This window comes from Manihot esculenta, chromosome 4 (genome assembly GCF_001659605.2).
Source record: "Manihot esculenta cultivar AM560-2 chromosome 4, M.esculenta_v8, whole genome shotgun sequence".
Taxonomy (NCBI): domain Eukaryota; kingdom Viridiplantae; phylum Streptophyta; class Magnoliopsida; order Malpighiales; family Euphorbiaceae; genus Manihot; species Manihot esculenta.
The window spans coordinates 30,929,102-30,955,557 of NC_035164.2; the positions used below are offsets into that span (position 1 = coordinate 30,929,102).

General features: G+C 34.1%; 1 protein-coding gene across 1 annotated transcript; it reads left to right on the forward strand.

The window, feature by feature from the left end:
- Positions 1-16,453: 16,453 nt before the first annotated feature.
- On the forward strand, positions 16,454-17,594 carry LOC110613296 (zinc finger protein 1). The gene has a single exon (XM_021754348.2). The coding sequence runs from the start codon at positions 16,542-16,544 to the stop codon at positions 17,400-17,402; it is 861 nt and encodes a 286-aa protein (XP_021610040.1). The 5' UTR covers positions 16,454-16,541; the 3' UTR covers positions 17,403-17,594.
- Positions 17,595-26,456: the final 8,862 nt, after the last annotated feature.

Here is a 26,456-nt window from a genome sequence, read left to right on the forward strand (position 1 = left end):
AACTTGTCGGCCACTTGCCACATGCTCATAGTCCCCATGCATCAAAACGACAAAACTACATCTCTTGTCACACGTGGGAATGTCCCATTTGGGTTTTTATTGTTTAGGTCTAATTTCGTGCACATGGGAGTTTCTGTTTGGACTTATTTTCCTCTTCAGAATGTCCCAACCAATGTTGGCTTAAAATTTTGAAAAATTGCATTAATTTTTTTTTTCTTTTTAATCATAGTAAATAAAAGGAAAAGGTTTTTGTTTATTTCTATGTTGTGCGTGTGATGGGTTAATTTGTGGGCTCAAAACTAGACAATGGTTGGTGAGTGTTCCATTGTTTTCCATGTTCGTTTGTTAAATGTTTTTCAGTCCAACAAATGAAATCATGCCCAAAAAAAAAAAGAGATTTTTAATTTTAATTTCTTACATTGATTATTAATTCAATATTTAATATATACTTTGTTTTTCCCTATTATCTACTTTGAAACTTAAAGCCATAGACATCAAAGTTCAATATTGGTAATTAATTAAATTCCATTCAAAAATTGTAGGCTCAAAACAAAAAGGAAGTGATGGATTGGAAGAGAAGAGGTCATGATTATGCACTTTTGATTTACATAAAATTCTATAAAGAGACTTTTTAAAAAAAAAAAAAAAAAAGAAAGTAGGGAAAGTTGCTTCATATGTTATAATGACTGTCTATATTATAATTAGCCAAGCCAACCAAATTAATGTTGCTTAATATTCAAATAAAAAATATTTCAAGATTGAGCAAATATTCATAATTATTATATGTTATCTTCAACTCATCACTATCACATTTCAATTCAGTCTTTTATACATAAAATTTAAAAAATATTTTACATGTTAATTTTTTTTCTAAATTATTTAATATTTAAAAATTATTGATATAATTAATTTAAATTCAAAACTTAAAATTATTAATTAAAAAAATGACTCAGTACAATCTCATCTTGCCTCATGAAATTGCAATACAGTGATAATATTGACAACAAATACAATAAAATTAAGAAAAAAAAGTTACTACTTAGTTTCTATGTTACGAAAATACTCACTAATTAATTATTTAGTTTTGAAAAGGTATAAAAACGTTCTTGACATTTTAAAAAGTTTATAATTAGTCTCTCCATTAGTTTTAACCGTTAAATATTATAAAAAAGTCTAAAATGTCTCTAATAATAGAGAATAATTAATTAATAAATTTTTTAAAAATTTAAAGAATTAATTAATAATTTTTTTAAAAAAATATAAAGATTAAATTATAAAATATTTAATTACAAAATTAATGGAAGAACTGAAAAGTATATTTTTTAAAATACCAGAAATATTTTAATATATTTTTTAAAATTAAAAGATTAATTAGTAAATTTTTCTATATTATAAAAATTAAATAATAATTTTTTTTTAAACTTAATACCATATTTGTCTTTGACCAAATACTTTTTTTGACGATTACAAGGATCCAAGTCATCATCCCATTTGGGTAAAATTGGTAGCTACTACATTCATTCATTCATATGGTAATGAAAATGACCAATTAAAATAATTTTAGTATTGATTATAACATTATAGTATTTTTAAGGTTTAGAATTTTTTCATTTTCATCATATATTTAATCTGTTAGCATATTTATTATATTGTATGCTTTTATTTTAAATTATATGTTTATTAAACATTTTGTAAAAAGTTAATTGCAAAAATTCTCTAATGTAAAAAGCTTCTAGATTCAAAATTACCAATTAAAAAAAATACATATTATTCCATCTCAGCCGTTGAATATTTAAAATTATGACAAAACTTTTGATCCAAGAATAAGTGATTGGTTTAAAGGAGAGATTGAGTGTTTCTCCCCTAAGGATGATATGAAATATTTGTAAGTGAAGTGGCCATTATCACAATCATAATAATTCATGTTGGGAATTTTCATTATGCCTTTCATCACAATAAAATCCACACAATGGTCCTTTAATTTTTTTAATAATTAAAAAAAATTACTACTTAATCCTTATAATACAAAAAAACTCACTAATTAATTTCTCAATTTTTAAAAATTCACTACAAAAATATTTTCGATGTTTTAAAAATTTTACTAATTAATCATTTCGTTAATTTTTTTCATTAAATATTTTACTATTTATTCCCTATAATTTTAAAAATTTTATCAGTTGCTATCTTAAATTTTTAAAATATTTATTAATTAATTCCCGATATTTTAGTTTTTTTTACAATATTTAACAGTTAAAATTAATAAAAAATTTATACGTAGACTTTTTAAAATTTTAAAAATAATTTAATACATTTTTTAAAATTAATGGAATAACTAGTAAATTTCTCTAAATAAACATCTCAGCATATTATTATTAGCATTAATTTATAATAAATGTAAAGCTAATTGCAATATTAAAGCAAGTAGGCAACATCAATTGAAGATAAACCCTATTAGTTAGATAGCTAGTTAACAGATCTTCATAATCTTTAGGTTTTGTTTGGATTAAGAGATTTTCTATGTTTCCTTGTATTCTTCTAATTAAAATTAATTAATTTAATATCTGAAAACAGTGTTAATTTATTTTAATCAAAATAAAATAATGGCATCACAAGGTACATCTTAAAAAACATAGTTAATTAATTAGTAGGGCAATCTTCATGTACGGATTTAATTTAATCAAGTGAAATATTATAAAAAAAATAAAAAGTTATTTCTATTAATTTCTTGTCTTTATGGAGTAGAAAAAAAAAATAATAAATTCAATCTGCTTCAGATTCAACCATTGATTAAATTTTTTATTGTTCAACAGGCAATATAAGATTAAGGGGAGATATTATTTTCTGTCTTCGGTTAAAATGAAACCATCTCTTTAAAGATTCATCACTCAACTCATCATCTCTTTACTAATGTTAGTAATCTCTTTAAAATCCATACTTACCATTTAAATTTTTTTCTCACAACGGTAATCACTTCAAACCCCATTCTTCCCAAATTTGCTGCTGATTTTAGACCCAAAAACTATAAAATTAGTGCAATTTATTTTTTCATTCTTATCAAATCTTTATTACAGAATAACAATATTCACCTCTATATTTATTAGGGTTTTCAATTTAGTCCATTTTCAAAATTTTGTTGAAACAAATTCAAAAGTTTCAATTTAAGTTGTATTTAGCATAAAACTTAAAATTTAAATAAAAAAAAAGAAGTGCAATTTCTTTATTTTTGGGTTAATTTTTTATTCTTAATTTAGTAAAAAATGAAAAAGCTCTAAATCAAGAATCTTAATTTCTTAATTTTTAGGCTAAATTGAAACTTTCAGCCTGATAAAAAAATATATAAAAAATTTTCAATAAATATTAGGAAAAAATATATAAATATTTGCCGACATAGGTTAGACTTGACTAACCAATTAAGTAACTTTGTGATAAATAAAGGAAAAAGCAGCACGGCGAAATATATATATATATAGGTACATTAATCTCCTTTAAGATAGTTCTCACGTAGACATCAAATATCAAAGAATTGTTTCCTAAGGAAATCTGATTTTTTTTTTTTTTTAAAAAAAAAAAAGAAAGAAAAGGGTGGAGATGCAAACATCCCTATAGCTAAAAGCTATGGAAAACTATCATTTCAGCTAGTTTTTTAGATGATTAAAAATGTAGACTTATAGTCTCTTTTAACAGATTCCTAAGCTAATTAAATTAAGTTTGCCATAGTGAATTCCATTAGAAAAAAAATTCATTCATTGTGTTGAATTTATTGTCGATTTGAAATAGAGATAATACACATTTTATAAAAATTATAGACACTCTTTTTTTTTAACTAACTTTTAGAACGAATTAGATTTAATTTAAATTTAATGTAGTATTAGAGTTTTGTATTGGATCTCTCGTAAATATTTCACGATCTTTTTTCTAATTTTTTTGATGAAGTGTGGAAGCTTACCTAACATTTACAATGACTTGTATTTAACTATATGTCACCTAAATCAACTATATTCTAACCATTTAATATTGCTATTAGTCCCATCTTGGGAGACTATTGTGATGTTTGTAGTATATGATGGAAATCTTACCAAACTTCACTTTGATCATAATTTTGATTGTTTAGCATTCATTGTAATATGGATGGTAAAGAATTTAATTCTCTTATTATTTGATTTTATTCTTTTTTGCATTAAAATAATAGATTAATTATTAATAAAATTTTAACTTAATGATATGGAACTCACTTTCAAAACGGTAAACTCTTAGTTTGAAGTCAAATTAATTGTATAAAATAATAAGTTTATTTGAGTAAATTTGATAGATCTTAAATTTTACTCCCATCCCTATTTCAAAAGAAAAAAAAAAGGTAATTTATCAATAAGCGAGTCAAAACAAATTCAAATATTTTATATTGTAAAACTTAAAATTAATAATGTGTTTTCTATTATAAACACATTATTAAACTTTGATCACATATTTAATTATTTAAAAAAATGACTAACTAATATATATTTTACACGAGTTTTCTTAAAAATTTTATATTTAAATTCTGAATATAAAATATTTTTAAAATTTAAAAGAAAATACTTTATTTCTTAATTGACATGTTTAATGAGATTAATACACAATATATGTATGAATATATATATATACATAAACCTGGTAAGAGTTAACATGTCAATTTCAGTTTAGGACAATTTGGTGATTTAAATAGAAATAACAGAGTTGGTGTTTTATGCAACTTAAATGGTTATGAATACTTCCTTTTCTGGAAAATTTTCAAATTGTTTTTAAAGAAAAGAAAATATTAGTTAGTATATCAATAAATATTTGATGGGATTTGGAAAAATATATAATAGATGAAATTCCCGACAATAATTAAGCATGTCTTGTCTAGTCCCCACAAAAAAAAAACTTTATACTCTATTAATTAGAATTTTAATTTAAGAAAAAGTATATTGTTATTTTTTTAATTAATATTTTATATCATTATAATTTCGTCCTTTTAAGTTGTTAACAGAATGTTTCTAAGATAATATATTTAATTTTATATAATAATATTTTAATAAAATCAAATTATATCTTAATAGATATCATACATTTATAAAATTATCTCTATTAGTTTTTAAAATTATCTTTAAAAAATATGCATCAAAATATTACAAGTTGCATTTGATGTGAATATTAAAAATAGAAAAATTATTATTTTATTTTTATGATATAAAAAATTTATAAATTGATCCTTCAATTTTAAAAAATATATTAATAGGTCCTTGAAAATTAATTAAGAAAGAAGAAATGGGGATGACATTGCATGCATGAATGTAAATAACTATTTGACTAAATAACTATTCTTTGATTTGTAAATCCACTAGTCAACCTAATTCATTATTATACCTAAATAAAGATTGTCAACAATCTCCCTTGATATCTCCATTCTCTTAATCATCATCATAACATTTCTATCAACATCCTCTTACCATTAATTTTCTTTCTGGATTTTCCTTTAATTACAATTCTTAATCTATGTGTATATATATATATACAAACATCTTGTTTTATTTTACAATCTAGTCCTCACACTTTATATATTCCAATAATTTAGTCTCTAATTAGTGCCTAAAAAATAATACAATGGTGGTGATTTAACAATATTTTTCACAGGAAGGACAACTTTATAAACTTTTAAAATTACAAGGACTAAATAGTTAATTTTTAAAAATATAAAAACTGATGATTACCGGGTTTTCTTTACCTGGAGATGAGGTCGAGGCTGAATGAAGAATATAGATCCAAAACTCATCAGATCTTCCTCAGCCCATGATGAGCGTCTTAGTCCAGTCAGGAGAGTCAGGTCGAGATACCTCACACGCAGGCCCACCCGAAGGATGCCTAATCCAATAACATGACATGAGGAAAGAGAGCAGATCAAGTCACCTCGCAGCTCTGTTCGCATGTGCATCGTGGAATTAAATGGCCGCCTGACGTGGAGAAGAATTTTGACACACCTGTAAGTACATATTTGAGTGACAAAAACAAGTGGTACTGTAGCAGAGGAGCGGTTAGACGTCACTAGCAAACAAAAGAAAAATGGATAAATGAGATAAACGTTTTCTTCAACCTCCAAACTTACACCTGTAACGACCCCAAAATGGACCGTCACCGGCGCTAGGATTCAGGTCGGCTTAAGGCCGCCAGAACCCGTAGCAAGCCTGCAATACTCTCTGTGCACCTGTAAAACTCATACATGATACATTTTCTGTGAAAATAAAACTCTTTGCTGAACCAAGGCTTAACCTGTGCATGCACTATCTCTGTACTCTGTACTCTGTACTCTGTACTCTGTACTCTGTACCCCTGACTAGAGCTTGCTCTAGATGGGATAATTCATACCTGTTAAGCCTGGTGATAAAATATATATACATATACAGATCATGTATGTAACAAAAGCTTTACAACACAACACAACTAAGGCAAGCACAACTCTAACGTTATACACAACTATAACATCTCTTTAAAAGTTACATGTCCACGCTATACTATTACAAGCTCTTTTACTCTTTCTGTACTCTGCTGAACTGTCCCTGTACACTGCCCACTGAACCTGCAAAACTGGGGTTAAGGGAGTGGGATGAGCTCTATAGCCCAGTGAGTAGAATACGAAAACATGTCAATAAAATATGATCTGATGGAATGCATCATAACACAGACAGTCCATATCAAGAGTAAACCTGTCACCACATAGTCCCAGTAAACCGTGCCAGGCCGTAGACTGGGGTCCTGGACTTCCTGTACCATATATGTATATGTGTATATAACACCTGTACTTACCCTTTGCCAGTATAGGCCATATGCCTATACCCGCCAGGCCGTAGAATGGGGTCCTGGTCTTCCTTTACCTGCCAGGCCGTAGAATGGGGTCCTGGTCTTCCTGTCTGGAACTACTGGATCATTCAGCATTTACCCACACCAACAATGAAGCTATGCAATGCAACATCTTTGTGCATTCTAATGCAATCACCCTATGGCATAAATATGATGCATGACATATGCTAAAAGCAGTTAATGTCTCAATTAAAACAAGTATTTGTTTAGTTCCACTCACCTCTGGCTTTGGACTGACTCTACAGGTTCTGTACACTCTGGAGCAGTACTCACTGCTGCTCTCTCTGGTTCCTCTGGTCTGTATAAGCACATAAAGACTCAATATGAGGGACCAAACTATCATAAGCATAACTCTATAAACTCCCCAAGAATCTCTTTAAACTCACTCTACAACGCAAGCAAAACATGCAAAAGAAAAGCTGGACAGGACACTTTCGGCGGCAGGTTCGGCGGCCGAATGTCTTCTCCAGAGACGAAACTCAAGCACCTTCGGCGGCCGAAGTCTCCAAACAGAGCCGATCAGGCAAAACTCGCGGGGGCAAGCTGTGGCAGCCTAAGCCACCATGCAAGAGGTTCGGCGGCCGAATGAACCTTCGGCTGCCGAACCTGAGTTCATCCAGAACTCAGCCCGACGGCAAACCAAGCTCCTCCTTCCCTTCAACATCTCCAAACATGCATACGTCAACGATTCCACACACATATACACAAGTATATGTTCACAGGGGTCCAAAACTATCTAATACCCCCAAACAACAAAGCAAACATAACACATAAACATATATACATGCATAAATCAACGAAACCACTACTTCTCACTTACACATGCATCGCTCTCCCTTAACTACCATAAAACCTTCAGAAAACACATAAACAGGTTCAAGAGTATTACTTACCTTCTGTAACAAGAAGATGAACACTTTGAACTAAGGAAAACGGACCAACTCTCCTCAAACTCTCAAACTCTCATAAACTTAGCTTTTTGCTTCAAACTTTCAAACTTTGTTGAACACAAGCTAACTCGTGCATGAGCTGCTCAAACTGAGCAAATAAAGCATGGGAGACGTGACCAACTTCTGGACATGATCTGGTGATAACACCTGTCCACAATGCTGACTAAGGATCGCACAAGAGCTGGCTGAGCAACTCAGCTTCGGCTGCCGAATCGCATGCAAAACCATGCAACATTCGGGGGCCGAACTTGCACTTCGGTAGCCGAACCTTGAGCACTTTCGGCGGCCGAACTTACCTTCGGCGGCCGAACTTGGCTCAGCTGCCTTGGGTCCTTTCAGCTCAAAACTTAATTCCATTTGCCTTTAACATAACACACACATCACAACACGTAGGAAAACATAACTCCTACCCTCCTATAGAATTCCGACACCCCGGATTCCACCGGACGACAGGAATTTCGATGCCGGATTCTAGCCGGGTATTACATTCTCCCCCCCTTAAAACCATTCGTCCTCGAATGAATCGAAAACAAATAACACATGAAACGGAGGAAACTAACCTCAAAACAAATATGGATACTGCTGAAGCATCGACTCTCGCGTCTCCCAGGTGCACTCTTCTAGGTTATGGTGGTTCCATAGAACTTTCACCATCGGAATCCCCTTGTTTCTTAGCTGTCTGATCTGTGTGTCCAGAATCCGCACTGGCTGCTCTATATAGGTGAGATCTGTATGAATCTCCACCTCAGGCTCACTCAGAACCTGATTCGGATCTGACACAAACTGCCGTAGCATAGAAACATGAAATACCGGGTGAATCCTCTCCATAGAAGCAGGCAAATCTAGCTTATATGACACATTTCCGATCCTCTGCAAAATCTCAAAGGGTCCAATGTACCGTGGAGCTAATTTACCCTTCTTCCCAAAACGAACCACTCCTTTCATTGGAGACACTTTCAGCAATACCATATTACCCTCCTGAAACTCTAACTGCTTTCTGCGAACGTCTGCATAACTTTTCTGTCTACTCTGCGCTGTCCTGATTCTATCTCTGATCACGGGCACTACTCGACTAGTAATCTCTACTAACTCTGGCCCTGCAAGAGCCTTCTCTCCTATCTCTTCCCAACAAACAGGGGATCTGCACTTCCTCCCATACAAAGCTTCATAAGGAGCCATCCCAATGCTAGCATGATGGCTGTTATTGTAGGCAAACTCCACCAAAGGTAGATGCTGCCTCCAAGAACCGCCAAAGTCTAACACACACAGTCGAAGCATATCCTCTATGGTCTGGATGGTCCTCTCTGACTGTCCATCAGTCTGTGGGTGGAAAGCAGTGCTAAACTCTAATCTCGTGCCCATCGCACTCTGCAGACTTCGCCAAAATCTAGAGGTAAACTGAGGTCCTCTATCTGACACTATCGACACTGGAACACCATGTAATCTTACTATTTCATTCAGATAGACCTGTGCCAACTTATCCACAGAATCGTTACTCCGAACTGGAAGAAAATGAGCAGATTTCGTGAGTCTGTCCACAATCACCCATATAGAGTCTATTCTGTTGGACGCTGTTGGTAAACCCACTACAAAATCCATGGCTATGTTCTCCCATTTCCATTCTGGAATCGGCAATGGGTTAAGCATTCCTGCTGGTTTCTGATGCTCTAGTTTCACCCTCTGGCAAACCTCACAGGCTGTCACAAATTGCGCTACCTCTTTCTTCATGGCTGGCCACCAATAGATCCTTTTCAGATCTTGATACATCTTGGTGGCTCCTGGGTGAACACTATACCTCGCATTATGAGCTTCCCTCATAATGTCTTCCTTCACACTGCCCCTATCTGGCACACAAAGTCGCCTCCCATAACGAAGGATCCCTTTGCTGTCAAATCTGAACTCTGCACTGTTGCCTGACTGAACAGTCCTGGCAATTTTCATCAACTCAGGGTCCTCATGCTGTCTCTGAGCTATCTGCTCCAGAAACACAGGTGTCACTCTCATTTGTGCTATCAACGCACCTGTACCAGACAACTCTAACTGTAATCCGTCGTCTAAGAGCTTATAAAGCTCCATCACAACTGGTCTCCGCTCTGCTGCTATATGGGATAAACTGCCTAGTGACTTCCGGCTTAGGGCGTCTGCCACAACATTCGCCTTACCCGGATGATACTGGATCTTACAATCATAATCACTGAGCAATTCTACCCATCTCCTCTGCCTCAAATTCAGCTCTCGCTGACTCAAGATGTACTGTAAACTCTTGTGATCAGTGAAGATCTCGCATTTCACCCCGTAGAGGTAATGCCGCCACATCTTAAGTGCAAAGATAACTGCTGCCATCTCTAGGTCATGGGTGGGGTAATTCAACTCGTGCTTCTTCAACTGTCTAGAAGCATAAGCTATCACCCTCTCGCTCTGCATCAATACACAACCCAATCCCACTCGAGATGCATCACAGAATACTGTGAAATCCTCATTACTGACAGGCAGAGCTAATACTGGTGCTGTTGTCAATCTCTTTTTGAGCTCTTCAAAGCTCTCTTCACATTGGTCTGACCAGACAAACTTCTGGTTCTTCTGAGTCAATTTGGTCATAGGAGCTGCTATCTTTGAGAAGTTCTGTACGAACCTCCTGTAGTAACCTGCCAGTCCCAGAAAACTTTTAATTTCAGTCACTGTAGTGGGTCTGGGCCAGTTAGCTACAGCCTCTATCTTCTTGGGGTCTACCTCAATCCCATCTGCTGATACGACATGTCCCAAGAAGGAAATGCTCCTCAACCAAAACTCACACTTTGAGAACTTGGCATACAACCCATGCTCTCTCAGTGTCTGCAGAACTATCCTCAGATGCTGGGCATGCTCCTCTGCATCTCTGGAATACACTAAGATGTCATCAATAAAGACAATCACAAAGTGATCCAGATACTCGCTGAAAACTCTGTTCATGAGATCCATGAATGCTGCAGGGGCGTTAGTTAACCCGAACGGCATTACTAAGAACTCATAATGCCCATATCTGGTTCTGAAAGCTGTTTTAGGCACATCTGCCTCTCTGACTCTCAACTGATGGTATCCGGATCTCAGATCTATTTTCGAAAAGCAACCTGCTCCAGCTAGCTGGTCAAAGAGATCATCAATCCGAGGTAGCGGATATCTATTCTTGATAGTGACCTTGTTCAACTGTCTGTAGTCGATACAAAGTCTGAGGGATCCATCCTTCTTTCTGACAAAGAGCACTGGAGCACCCCAAGGTGAGGTACTAGGGCGGATGAAACCCTTCACTACCAAGTCCTGCAACTGTTCTTTCAACTCTTTTAACTCCGCTGGCGCCATCCTGTAGGGAGGAATAGAGATAGGTCTGATACCAGACAACAATTCAATTTCAAACTCTATGTCCCTACCAGGCGGTAGTCCTGCCAAGTCGTCTGGGAACACATCGGGAAACTCTCGAACTACTGGTAGCGAAGCTGGTTCCCTAACCTGACTGTCTAGCTCTCTCACATGAGCTAGAAACCCCTGACAACCCCTCCTAAGCAAACGACGAGCCTGAAGGGCTGAAATCAGACCTCTGGGTGTACCTCTCCTATCTCCTCTGAAGACACACTCTGACCCATCCTGGTCTCTGAGACTAACTACCTTGTCTCTACAGTCCAACGTAGCACCATATGTAGATAACCAATCCATCCCTAGAATGACGTCAAAATCTGTCAAGTCTAGAACCACAAGGTCAGCTGGAAGGTATCTACCCTCTATAAACACTGGACTGAAACGACAGACTGACACTGCCACTGATGGGTCACACTTGGGTCCACTGACCCAGAGAGGATACTCTAACTCAGAACTGATCAAACCCAATCTCTCTATGGCTCTCGAAGCAATAAAGGAATGAGAAGCACCGGGGTCCATCAAAGCATACACATCTGAACACCCAATGATGAGATTACCTGACACCACTGTGTTCGATGTATTAGCCTCCTCCTGAGTCATAGTGAAAATCCGTGCTGGGGCTACAGGATTTCCACCTCGGGAACCTGCTGCTGAAGTAGAGGCTGCCCCTCTCCCTCTACCTCTGCCACTACTCTGAGGCATGGCTGGAGCCACTGGTTGCCCTACTGGCTGTGCTACACTGCCTGAACTCATCTGCTGGGAGGGTGCCACAAAAGTCACCTGAGGACACTCTCGAGCAAAATGCCCCACCTGTCCACATCTAAAACAGGCTGAAGATCCCAACTGACAAGCTCCTTTGTGTGGTCTTCCACATCTCCTACATGCTGGAATAGTTGCGCCAGAGCTTGAGCCACTACCCATTCCCAAACCAGACTTGACTTTACTCCAGAACCTATTTTTTGTTCCTTTTGCCTTATCCCATCTTTTGCTACCTGAGGTGCCTGAACTGGGGGCCTTAGAACCCGAAGCCTGTGCCTTTGACTGTTTCTGAATATTGGCACTAGCTTCCATTTTCCTGGCTGCGTCCACTATGGTGTGGAAACTCTCCTTTTCTGCTGGAAGAATCAAGGAAGCATACCTGGGATGCAATCTCATAGTATATCTCCTTGCCTTCTTCTGATCAGTATCATAGGCTTGACCCACATACTGAAGCAAATCCAGGAACTTATCTGTAAATTCATCAACACTCATTTCGTCTGTCTGTCTCAACTGTTCGAACTCTATGACTTTCATCTCTCTGGAACTGTCAGGAAAAGCCCACCCTGCAAACGCATTGGCGAACTCTCCCCATGACATGCTGTCCATTCTGGGTTCCACATAGTTCTTAAACCATTCTCTGGCTTTCTTGCATTTTAATGTGAAACCTGCCATCTCAATGGCTCTCCTATCGTCTGCTCCCAATTCACTAGTTATCATCCTAACTGCTCTGAGGTAATCAAATGGATCATCTCCCGTGTTATATTTAGGAGCATCCAATTTCAAGTACTCCGTCATTTGCACTTTACCTCCAGATGAGCTAGGTTGATGTCTGTCACCAACAGGGGCTACTGGTTCTGGTGGTGGTACTGGTTCATTTGACTCTGTGTGTGCTGCACTTGGATGGGTAGGGGAAGATGGATACATAGGATATGGTGGATAGTACGGAGGATAAGGCATATATGGCATAGATATAGGATATGGGTCAAATCGAGAGTACTCCGACATACCTTCCATCGGATACTCTGGATCCTGGGAAACAGCTGGATAAGCAAAACCTGAGGCCTGAACACCTCCCAGAGATTCTCCCATACCTTCATCCATAGACGGATCAGTCTCCATGGCCTCCCTCTCTTCCTCTGATCTACCTCCTCTAACTATCCCTCTTCTGCTCTCGTCTACAGACCTTCTAGGGTCTATTGACATGCCTTCCCTGCTAGATCTCTGAGACCTTGCCCTCGGCAATGCAGGAGGACGAGCAGCTAATCCCTCACTATCTGATGGGACTCCAGTCAATCGAGCTGATCGACGAGTTCCTCGCATCTTTACTCTCTGGAAAACAACACATAACATAGCACTTTAGCACATAAACAACCCATAACAATAAGGCACATGCATAACTCATGGCATATCACAGATAGGACACTACACCCTATCCTAGTGGACATGATTTCCTATTGTGCTTGACCACTTTTAACCTCTATGAGCCCGACACTGTCTCTATAGGTCCGATCATGTGAACCTAAGGCTCTGATACCAATCTGTAACGACCCCAAAATGGACCGTCACCGGCGCTAGGATTCAGGTCGGCTTAAGGCCGCCAGAACCCGTAGCAAGCCTGCAATACTCTCTGTGCACCTGTAAAACTCATACATGATACATTTTCTGTGAAAATAAAACTCTTTGCTGAACCAAGGCTTAACCTGTGCATGCACTATCTCTGTACTCTGTACTCTGTACTCTGTACTCTGTACTCTGTACTCTGTACTCTGTACCCCTGACTAGAGCTTGCTCTAGATGGGTTAATTCATACCTGTTAAGCCTGGTGATAAAATATATATACATATACAGATCATGTATGTAACAAAAGCTTTACAACACAACACAACTAAGGCAAGCACAACTCTAACGTTATACACAACTATAACATCTCTTTAAAAGTTACATGTCCACGCTATACTATTACAAGCTCTTTTACTCTTTCTGTACTCTGCTGAACTGTCCCTGTACACTGCCCACTGAACCTGCAAAACTGGGGTTAAGGGAGTGGGATGAGCTCTATAGCCCAGTGAGTAGAATACGAAAACATATCAATAAAATATGATCTGATGGAATGCATCATAACACAGACAGTCCATATCAAGAGTAAACCTGTCACCACATAGTCCCAGTAAACCGTGCCAGGCCGTAGACTGGGGTCCTGAACTTCCTGTACCATATATGTATATGTGTATATAACACCTGTACTTACCCTTTGCCAGTATAGGCCATATGCCTATACCCGCCAGGCCGTAGAATGGGGTCCTGGTCTTCCTTTACCTGCCAGGCCGTAGAATGGGGTCCTGGTCTTCCTGTCTGGAACTACTGGATCATTCAGCATTTACCCACACCAACAATGAAGCTATGCAATGCAACATCTTTGTGCATTCTAATGCAATCACCCTATGGCATAAATATGATGCATGACATATGCTAAAAGCAGTTAATGTCTCAATTAAAACAAGTATTTGTTTAGTTCCACTCACCTCTGGCTTTGGACTGACTCTACAGGTTCTGTACACTCTGGAGCAGTACTCACTGCTGCTCTCTCTGGTTCCTCTGGTCTGTATAAGCACATAAAGACTCAATATGAGGGACCAAACTATCATAAGCATAACTCTATAAACTCCCCAAGAATCTCTTTAAACTCACTCTACAACGCAAGCAAAACATGCAAAAGAAAAGCTGGACAGGACACTTTCGGCGGCAGGTTCGGCAGCCGAATGTCTTCTCCAGAGACGAAACTCAAGCACCTTCGGCGGCCGAAGTCTCCAAACAGAGCCGATCAGGCAAAACTCGCGGGGGCAAGCTGTGGCAGCCTAAGCCACCATGCAAGAGGTTCGGCGGCCGAATGAACCTTCGGCTGCCGAACCTGAGTTCATCCAGAACTCAGCCCGACGGCAAACCAAGCTCCTCCTTCCCTTCAACATCTCCAAACATGCATACGTCAACGATTCCACACACATATACATAAGTATATGTTCACAGGGGTCCAAAACTATCTAATACCCCCAAACAACAAAGCAAACATAACACATAAACATATATACATGCATAAATCAACGAAACCACTACTTCTCACTTACACATGCATCGCTCTCCCTTAACTACCATAAAACCTTCAGAAAACACATAAACAGGTTCAAGAGTATTACTTACCTTCTGTAACAAGAAGATGAACACTCTGAACTAAGGAAAACGGACCAACTCTCCTCAAACTCTCAAACTCTCATAAACTTAGCTTTTTGCTTCAAACTTTCAAACTTTGTTGAACACAAGCTAACTCGTGCATGAGCTGCTCAAACTGAGCAAATAAAGCATGGGAGACGTGACCAACTTCTGGACATGATCTGGTGATAACACCTGTCCACAATGCTGACTAAGGATCGCACAAGAGCTGGCTGAGCAACTCAGCTTCGGCTGCCGAATCGCATGCAAAACCATGCAACATTCGGGGGCCGAACTTGCACTTCGGTAGCCGAACCTTGAGCACTTTCGGCGGCCGAACTTACCTTCGGCGGCCGAACTTGGCTCAGCTGCCTTGGGTCCTTTCAGCTCAAAACTTAATTCCATTTGCCTTTAACATAACACACACATCACAACACGTAGGAAAACATAACTCCTACCCTCCTATAGAATTCCGACACCCCGGATTCCACCGGACGACAGGAATTCCGATGCCGGATTCTAACCGGGTATTACAACACCACCATTGTAAACCATATTTTCTGGATCTCAAAATGTTAGAGACTAAAATATATGTTTTACTAGATTGCACGTATCAAATTATAGTTTACTCAAAACAAAGTACACTCTACCCATAATGTAATCTTGTATGTAAATGAAAACAAAATCGAGCTCAGAATGAATGAAAAATGAGCTAAATGCCTGCAATTAAAGAAATGGACAAGGATGGAAATTAATTCACATTTCTGGTCTGGAAAATCTAGAGGCAATACGGACAAGCAATATGAGATGGTAACTTTGTAAACTTTACATGGCCATTCCAGGATGTCTCCATTTCTACCATTACGTATATAATTCAGGAAAACAAAGACTAATATATCCATCTGAAAAAAAGAGAACACAACCAAGAAATATAAAGAGACAACAATGTGACGACAAAGAAAAACCAGAATAGAAAAACATCAAATGGGTATACATGTAAGGAAACAGAAGGTCCTCATGAGTTATAATCAAAAGCCTCGTCACACAGTAAAACTCTCTCTCTCTCTTTGTGTCTGAAAAGTCCCAGTCCCATGTCCTATTATTTATATATTAAGAAATCTTATCCAATACACCCACGTACGTATTAACATGTTATTTTAATTTTTAATTGGTTGAATATACCACTAATAATAAATTCGGGTGTTTCAGATAATTTTTCGTAAAATAGTAGTATATAATCCTGCACAGATGGAGCACAGCATTTATTACCACATCAATTAACATTTCACCTTCCTCTTCCTATTAAAAACCCAACCTCCTCCTTTCTTCATAAAGAGGAAATTCTCACTTCATATAATTCCCCGCATGGAGCCTCTAAGCTCAGAGGTATGCCTCTCTGAAACTTCTTCAAGCATCGTCTCAGTTTCAAATGCTCCTTCAAAATTCTCTCTGAATGTCTCAATGGACAACCCAAAAGGGAGAAAACAATTACAAGAAGAAGAAGAAGAAGAAGAAGAGGAAAGAGAAAACAAGAACGAAGACACCAGTGATCGTGATCTTGTATTGGATCTAAGCCTCCTTTCCGGCAAAGATTCCAAGCCAGAACTGATCAATCTCATCGATTCTTTTGACATGGAATCATCGCAGAAGTCATCCTTGGATACTCCTCAAGGTAATGAAATCGAGCCTCGAGTATTCTCATGCAACTATTGTCAAAGAAAATTCTATAGCTCACAGGCACTTGGGGGTCACCAAAACGCACATAAACGAGAAAGAACACTAGCTAAACGAGGACAAAGAATCAATGGAGGAGGCTCTTTTTCTCTTGGTCATCACCATAACTCGCAAATAAATCGATACACTAGCATGGCCTCTCTCCCTCTGCATGGCTTATTAAATAGATCACTTGGAATTCAGGTGCACTCCATGATCCACAAGCCGAGTTTTGTACCATCTTCCACTCTTAGTTCTTCAAATGTTCATGGGAAAAATGGATGGTCTAGGCAACCTATTGGTCAGCAACCGGCAGTTGGGAGGCTGCCATCGGAAAGCTTTCATATGGGAACAAGAATCGGATCATCTAATGGGGTTGCAAGATTTGAAAGTGCAGGAAAATTTTCCCCAGCTGGGGAAAGAATGGGTGGATACTGGTGTGATTCTGGTGTTAACCATTTGAAGACTAAGCAAGATGATTTGCAAAAGCTTGACCTTTCACTCAAGCTCTAATATAAGTACCTCCTCTTCTTTCTATTTTACAGTTCAATCTCTATCTTCTCTTCTTCTTCTTTGACTTTGTTTTGTTCTTGGCTACTATAGAATTTTTCATATATATTTTGTAGCTGGATCTGCTGTAAATCTTGTTCTTTTGGCTACAGAACACCATGACTCTATGGATTTAGCAAGTAAAAGTTGGCTTCACATTCATGGAAAATCATTTCAGAATTCAAATTTGGATCATAAAATCAAAATAGATATTTTAAATATTATAGAGAAAGAGCTATGGATGATTTTTTTTTTTTTTTTTGGTTATTTGATATGCTGATGCTTTTGTGCATAGTGCACCCAGAAATCAACCTTGGGGATCTTTCATTGGTGGGGTTCTCTGTGTGTAGGATAATTTGGATGCTAGTGGGTGTCATTTCAATTCTATTTTTTCTTTGTAGTTTTATATTACGTACAAAATGGTCCACTCCATGTATAAAAGTTTGGGATAGATACTAGAGATGGTCCACTAAATGTTATTCAAAATGGACGGCTGTGATCATCTTAATGGCTCTTATCTTTGACCCACTAGCAGTTGAAAAAATAGACCATCTCTATTTGGAAGGTGTGGTAAGAAGAAGAATTGAAAGAGGTTGGTATATCTAGCCATGTGAAAATTAGTCCACATCATGGCCCCTCACGCCTCAGCTATGCAATCCACATCATTGATTTTACATACAATTACAGAAATCACTGATTCATATTAAATTATATTTTTTATAAAATTTATGGATTAATTAAAATTTTAGATAAATATTTATTTTATTTATAATAATTAATATTCAACCTCATTTTAAAAAAATAGCAAACTATTTAATATATATATATATATATTTTAATATTATACTGTAGTTAAATCTTGATATCTTACCTAAGAGATCTCATAAATGAGGTCCATAGTGGGTCCAAATCAAATTGATGTATACAGCTAAGATCATGTTAAACATCATATTACAAACTTAATCTTTCCTAGAATTAAGACATTAACGGAAAACCTTGATTATTATGACAGTTAATCCATATAGAAACCCTCCAATTAACAAAGCAAGTGATAGGGTGACAGGAGTATCACACAAGTTTTGACAATTGGAATAGGACATTTGGTGGGGTTTTGCCACGTGTTGAAATTCAGTTCGGCTGTCAATTTCTTGTGTTAGACTGGCTTTATCCCTCTTGTATATTTTTGGCATTTTAAAAATTGGCAACCCTATGATTTTGCCTCTCATTTAAGAAACATTTTCAAGAAAAAGTTAGAAAGTGATGCATGAAAAATGTATGGTTATGATTATGCTGTGTTCAGTTTAGGTGAAAAAAATTTAAGCAAGAATTAGTCTTTCCACTTCGACACACACCGATTCATGTGATTAAATATGAAATTTATTTTTATTTTAATTTATACCTAATTCTCTTAGGTATTATAATTACTTTTGCATATTTAAATTTATAAATAATAATTTTTATAATTCTTTTAAGATTGATTAACACTAGACTTACACCCAAATTGAGTTCGAATCTCAAAGAAAGAGACAAAGAGACAGATCTAAAACTATTAGAGTCTATCAAATTGGCCGATTATCAACACACCATTCAACCCGCGACTAAAGCAGGTCAGATTAATCGAAGGTCTGAACCTATTAGAAGTGAGATTGGTTTATTGATGTGACGGAAAGTATAAGAGTAAGCCCAGCTACATTGCAACTCTATCAGCACGAGCGCTGATAGCAAATTAAATGACCGTCTGACGATGATGTACATGTATATACATTCGTACATACGGTTCTACATGACAAAGACAGTAGCACTGTAATACAAGCAGTTATGCATTACTAGAGAATAAGGGAAAAATAAATAAAAAAGAAGAGTGTGACCCTCCACACTAAACTTTTCTAAAACCCTACTTCTCTTAAATTTCAAAACATTAAAAATAATATTAGAGTAATTATTTGATCATATTATAGTAATTATGTGCCATCTTTCATTAAGTAAAATCCAAATCCATCTTCCATAATACACAAGAAATATGTAGCTATCATAGTATTGAGGACTTGGGGGTAGGTGAGACATTAAAGCAGGAAATGGTCTTCACTCCTAAGATCTTATGATAATTAAAAGGAGATTGATCATCTTTATTTTATTTGAAAAATTAATAGTAAAGATTTCTTTTTCAAAAAAAATTGAATTTTTATCTTTCTGGGACCAGAGATTGATCTTTGAAATATTTTATAATACCAAAGCAAACATATATGAAATATTTGTGTTCTACTATTTTTGGATTATTATAATTGTTGTTTTTCTTTCCTTTTCTTTATGGAGGATAGTGAAGGGAAAAGGAATGGACACCAAAGAGCTACTAGAAGACCATCATCATCTCTCTCTTGCTATAAATCCTACTATTTTTTTTATAAATCAACTATAATTTTTAATTATATCCAAATTTTAGATTGAATGACCAAATGCATACAAGAAAATTCAGTCGTTGTTTGAACCCAGATGAGTAAACAATGGCATGAATCTGGATGATCCAAACAACTTTTTCAACTCAGAGGCCCTTCAATTAGTCTCGGCATGGAATATGGATCTCCTCTCCAAATGTAGTCAAATTTTTTATAGGTAGACTAATTGACATCTTCGTTTAAAGTTTCAGTAACCAATACTCGGGAGTTGATGAATCACAAGAAGCAAACAATCTCTACTCTCATCAATGTAAGATTTGATGGTATCCATCCACTTATTTCTAATTAGTTCTTCCTTTGTTCTTCGTATTTTCATGCAAGAGAGCTGGCCTTTCATCGTTTATACCCCTTGTATCCAAGAATTGATAGAATTTTCTTATAATGAAGCTTGCAGTTCATCATTCAATACACTGTAAACAATTAAAAATCAGAAAGGTAGCAGGCACAAAAACAAAACGACAGAAGAAAGCAACATATTATCAAAAAAAAAAACCATATGCAGCCATTTGGATGCTCATAAAATATAACCAAAACTTAAAAATCCGAAATGCTGCTCTCTGGCTAGGGAAAAAAAAGGTTAGATTCATTTAGCAGAGTTTCCATTTTTTTCATGCAAATAACATCTCAAGCATTTCTCCTTTTATTTCAGTTTTCCCAGTAAATTAAATGGCACATCTAAAATAAATCAGTAAATTATCATACTTGAAGTCAGGACATCTTCTCGTTCTCGCTTGTGCCTGTCAAAAGCTTTGCAATTTCAATGGAATTTGACCAAGTTTAGTACATGATCTCTAAGGAACCGTCATTACCCTTAGAGATACTAACAATGAAAGTAATGTGAAACTGCATATTGACATTACTGTATCACTAGATATTGGACTTGGAATTCTTCCATCAAACAATGTTGCTTCTACCTTAATCTTCTCATTCCTTGCAAATTTCTTTTTTAACAAAATTCATTAATTCCCCGGCTGGTCATTGATCTTGGTAGCAAGTTCAAATCATTGAATGTGACATGCATTATGCCAGAATCATTAGTCAACTTAACCAATTGGCCCTTTTAAACATTTGAAAATGCATTCTCTCAAACAAACAAGCTATAATAGCTGGGAAAGAAAAAGGCTGGAAAATAATATCAAGATTGGAAATTTCAGCTCAAATCAGCAATGCCATTTAATTCCATCACGAGTCAAGGAATCTTGATTTCAACAGCAATTAATTTTTTTATCCAATTTAAGTGCTTTTATAATCACAATCCCAGGAACAAAATAGAGGGACATTTTTTATAAGCATAAAAAATTTTATTAATAGAAATCCAAGAAAAACTTAACATATAGAGTCCACCTAAACCCGGCATTCAAACGTCTCCAGACACACAACCTAGCACAATGTATGTTACATGAAAAGACCTGGAGACCAGCAGAAACATCAGAAGATGACCAACATAACCCAGCAAACCCAAAGCAAAATAGAGGGACGGCTCCCAGTTAACATTAATACTACTGAAATAAAATGGTCTAACAATCCTATTAAGCCTTTACCAGAGAGCTCTTCCTACGCAATTTTTCACTATACAGCATTTGTAGTTTGCTTCTGATTCCAACCAACATTGTGATTCTTAAATAATGCAAACCCAGAAGCAGACTTAGAATTCAATGAAAACCCATCTAAAAAAATTTGGATTTTAAAAATTCAGCTCTCGATCTCATTCTTTCCAATTGTTCTCATCCACCACAGATTAAGGAAAAAGAAAAATTAAATTCAAAACATGCGGAGATGAATGAGGCCTTTAAAAGAAAGAAGGAAGATTACTTGTTTTAGGAGTATCACATTGGAGCTCGTATTGGAAGGAGTCTGAGGATACTATATTCAAAGGCGGATTTGGGCATTGCTGATACGTAACACATTTCTGACTAGCGTTGTTCAGAACTTCAGTGGACTTCAGTAGGGTTTTAGGATATCCGGGCGCGGAATGAAGTCAAAACGTTCAGTCGTTTTAGGGAATTTATACAGTATGAACCCTCCAGCAGTCTGTTTATTACATAATTTTTGGATGATGATACTTTGGATCCCATACTGGAAAATGTGAGGGCCAGCGTGTAGGATCATACAATAAAGATAATGTCCTATGTGCTTAAGCCACAGCTAGGCCAATACTAGGTTGGAGTGAATATTAAAATTGAGCAACAAGATTAGACCAACTTACCAACTTTAGCTAAACCCTAAGAGAGGGTGTTTAAAATTTGGTAAACATTAGGGTAATGATGAGGAATATATAGGCACTTGAATATGAACAATGACTTTGCAGACTAAGCATACTCTTTACCGCTGCTCTGAGATGTTAGTTCAGAGGTTTCTCCAGGGTGAAAAATCTGAAGTGAAGTGCAAGATAGGCAATTTGAAACCATCACTCACAGCTTAAGCATCAAGCAATTTCAAGCATCTAATATCTGCACTCTGTTGAAAACATGGCCAACTCCTCTTTCCTCTTTCTACAGGATTCACATATGAGGAGGCTTTTCTTCAATTTTCAGTGTCTTCAGTAGTTCTCCAATTTTGGGTCTTCCCCTTTATTATTGCTCGGAAAATGTAACAAAATTCAGTCAATTCGATTTAAAATTAAATTAAATAAAAATTACATATTTCAGACTCGATAAAATTCATACAAAATATAAAATTTATCTGCTTATAAAGGAAAGAGTGAGTTGAGAAAAAATATAAATTCATATTATGGTTTCTTTTCTAATTTTTTTAAATATAAGTTTACGTTGATATTTTATTTATTTCTATTTAAATCAACTTACATTTATTTATTTATTTTTTATAACACAATTAATTATTTTGACATAATCTATATAAATAAAAAAATATTGGCCTTCTTATGAAGGGGTTGATTTCATCCGGGGAGAGAGAATGTATAGGAAACAACCTTTTTTTAGTATTATGATAAAAATAGGTTGAATTTACATTTTTTTTTATTATAAAATGAGTAATTCTTATACATATTCAAGTATGTAAATTCCCCCAATTTAAAAATGACATATTAATCAAAATTGAATTTTGATTTGAAAAATAATGTAAGAGAAATTTTGAAGTAATAATTATTTGGAATCACTGTTGGGAAACTGCTTATGATATTTTGGGTTGAAAACCAATATATTGGACTGTGTTTAATTTTACTGTCTATTATGATTGGTGTACATGGGGATGGTTAAGAGGCCCAGGAAATATCCTAATTTGCTAACATTTACTGAATTATTAATTGATTTATGCTCTTTTATCTTTTATTTATTTATATTCAAATGAACCAAAAGTATAATGGTAGTAATTAATAGATTGTATATCGAGACTTTGAGCAATTAATTTTAAATTTTATAATAGATTTGAATTTAAATTTAATTTTTACTATCGTTATTCGATGGAAATTCATAATAACTTTTTGAGAAGAGAATTTTAAAACGTACGACTTTTCAAAGTGTGATAAGAATTAAAAGTTTATCATAAAATTCGAGACGAAAATTCGATGAATATAAAATTTTATTAATTTCTTATATTTTAATGTGTTGAATAAGAGAACTTTTTCATAGAAACCCATTAATCCCAACTCAGAAGAACTAATCACAACACTGTAGCAAAAGATGTCATATTTCTTTATTAATGGATACTTGGATCTACATTGCATTTGAGCCCACCTACTCCTGGTGGCATCCAACTGGTATTTTCATTTCTATTCTGATTAGGCAGCCTCCTAGGCACAAGATGAACATTCTTCTATCCGCTGAGAACTTTAAGACTCGAGGCAACCATTTTTGCTAACCTATATTGATTATGATGCTAAAGGAATCGATTCTTTCTTGTCCATACATTCCAAGCTACTGCATAGACTTGCTTCGTCAGACGACAAACAGCATTATGCCACAAAGAGTAGAAGAAATCAGCACAATTCAAGAAAGTACCATCTCCAACAAAAAGGCTTAACTTAGTCCAAAAATCGCATGCATATGAGCACTGAGCAAAAACATGGACATCATTCTCCTCCAAGCCACAGTGGATATATTCCGTATCAATCTCAACTATATTACTCTTTAAATGAGCTACCATATTATCTGATTACATATCTATATCATACGTAATTCATCTTTTCGAATTACCACCCTTAAAGATATATAAAAAAAATTTTATAACATCATTTTGGAACCGAATTAATCTCAACTATATTACTCTTTAAACAAGCTACTATATTATCTGATTACATATTCACGTCATACGTAATTCATCTTTTCGAATTACCACCCTTAAAGATATATAAAAAAAATTTAAAACATCATTTTGGAAAAGTGTTTGTTTAGTAAATACAAATTTTTTTTTTTGCATATTATATGTTATATAATTTGAATGAAACTATAAATTTATATTAATATTTTTTTTATATGTATAACTAATGTCATTTGATACAAAATATAATATATCGATCTATTTTTTATTATTGTATTTTACTTATAATGAATAAAATAATCTCTTCTCTAAAAATATTCAGAAAGACAAGACTATGGCCGAGTAGTATTTGGTTTAAATTGAAAGACCGATTAAATTTAATTAATTTAGAAATTCAATTTAATTTTTTTTTATTTTTTTGGTTCGGTTTATTTTTATTTTTTAAAATTTTAATTAGATTCAATTTTTATTAAAATTTTAATTAATAAAAAATCGATAAAAATCAAATCAAATTAAATAGTGAATAATAATGTATTATTTTTTATAATATAGGCAGATTAGACTATTATTAAAATTAAAATATTTTAATTAATTTTAAGAACCTTAAAAATAAGGAAATAATTTATTAAAAAGCCATATTAAATTAAATCAAATCGAATCAGATTAGTTTAATTCAAATCAATTTCTATTCAAATTTAATTCGATTCGATTTATATAAATATTAAAATTTTAATTTTTAATTTATTTTATTAAATTTAATTTTAAACAAAAATTGACCGAATCATCATCGTTGAACATGACAACCGAGTCACTTAATGGCAGATAAAAGATAAAAGTAATAAGTCAAGCTTTTTCTTTTTTAAAATAATAAGTCAAGCTATTAAAATGTAATATGTTTTCCAATTTAGAAAAGAATGGTATGTTTTTTATCTAAAAAAAATACATAATGGACTTATTTTATATTAATATATAATATTATAAATAGATAGATTCCATTTCATGCCACCTGGCAAGCAATAATTTGGAAAAAAAAAAATTCTCAACAGAATGTTTCATGCTAGATATATTTTTAATTTAATGATTTTTTTCAATGAAGTGTCAAAATTGTTTGAAAAGAGAAATTATCTAAAAAAGAGCTAATATTATCCACTCACTCTTAAGTATAAAATTCTGTGAAGTATTGAAAAAATTATTTTTTTAAAATTATGATATGAAAAATTTTATTAATTAATTTTTTAAATTTAAAAAATATATTAAAATATTTTTAATATTTTAAAAAATTTATTAATTAGTTTATCTCTTAATTTTAAGAATTAAATATTTAGTTATTTAATTTTTATAATTTTAAAAAATTATTAATTGTTTTGATAGGGGTTATATTCGGTTCAGTTTGAAATCAAAAAAAATAAAAATAAAATTTTAGTATTTATGAAAATCAAATCGAATTTATTTTGGATAGAAATCAAATCGAATCATATTGATTTAATTCAATTTGATTTGATCGATCGGTTTGTCTTTTTTAATATTTTTTATTTTTAAATATTTTAAAATTTAATTAAAATATTTCAACCTTAATTATGGTATAATCTCTATATTATTAAAAATAATACATTATTATTATTAATCATTTCAGTTCAGTTGGGTTCGTTTTTTTTATTTTTTTATTAAAATTAAATTCAACTGAAATAATTAAAATTTTTAAAATTAAAAATCAAATCTAAATGAGTAAAAATTAATCTGAATTAATTTAATTTAGTCAATTTTTTAAATTTAAATTGAATGGGACTTTCTCTCATTTTGAATTTCTAAAAAATTTATTAATTACTTTTTTTTTAAAAAAATATTTTAATTTTTTTTATAATACTTAACTATTAAATTAATAGAAAATTTAATTAATAAATTTTTAAAAATATTCATTATAAACTTTCAAAATAGTTGTTTTTTTTAAAAAAAAAACTTTCAAAATAGAGATACTAACTTCTTTGAAGTAGTAAATTTCCATATATATATAATTGAGAAGCTGGTTTTCACAATCCTCTAAAATGACTTTGACATTAACAATTGGCATATGGCTTTTTTCATAAGACAATAAAATAGAATTGACATTCTTTTTCTTAAAAAAGTTTGAAAAGCCTATTTCCTTTTCCATGATAATTGCTCCATTATATTCTCACCACCATAACCCATCTATGATCTATCCAACACATACCAAAACCTTTGGAAAAAAAAAAAAACCATTAAAATAAATGATGTAATATATATTTTAAAATATAAAAAATAATATTTAATTTCTCTCAAAAATACTCGGATGTATATAAATTTGAAAAACACTAAATAATTTTTTCTATAA

Excerpts from the sequence above, each read along its gene's own strand:
- LOC110613296 (XM_021754348.2), top strand. The coding sequence starts at position 16,542 with ATGGAGCCTCTAAGCTCAGAGGTATGCCTCTCTGAAACTTCTTCAAGC.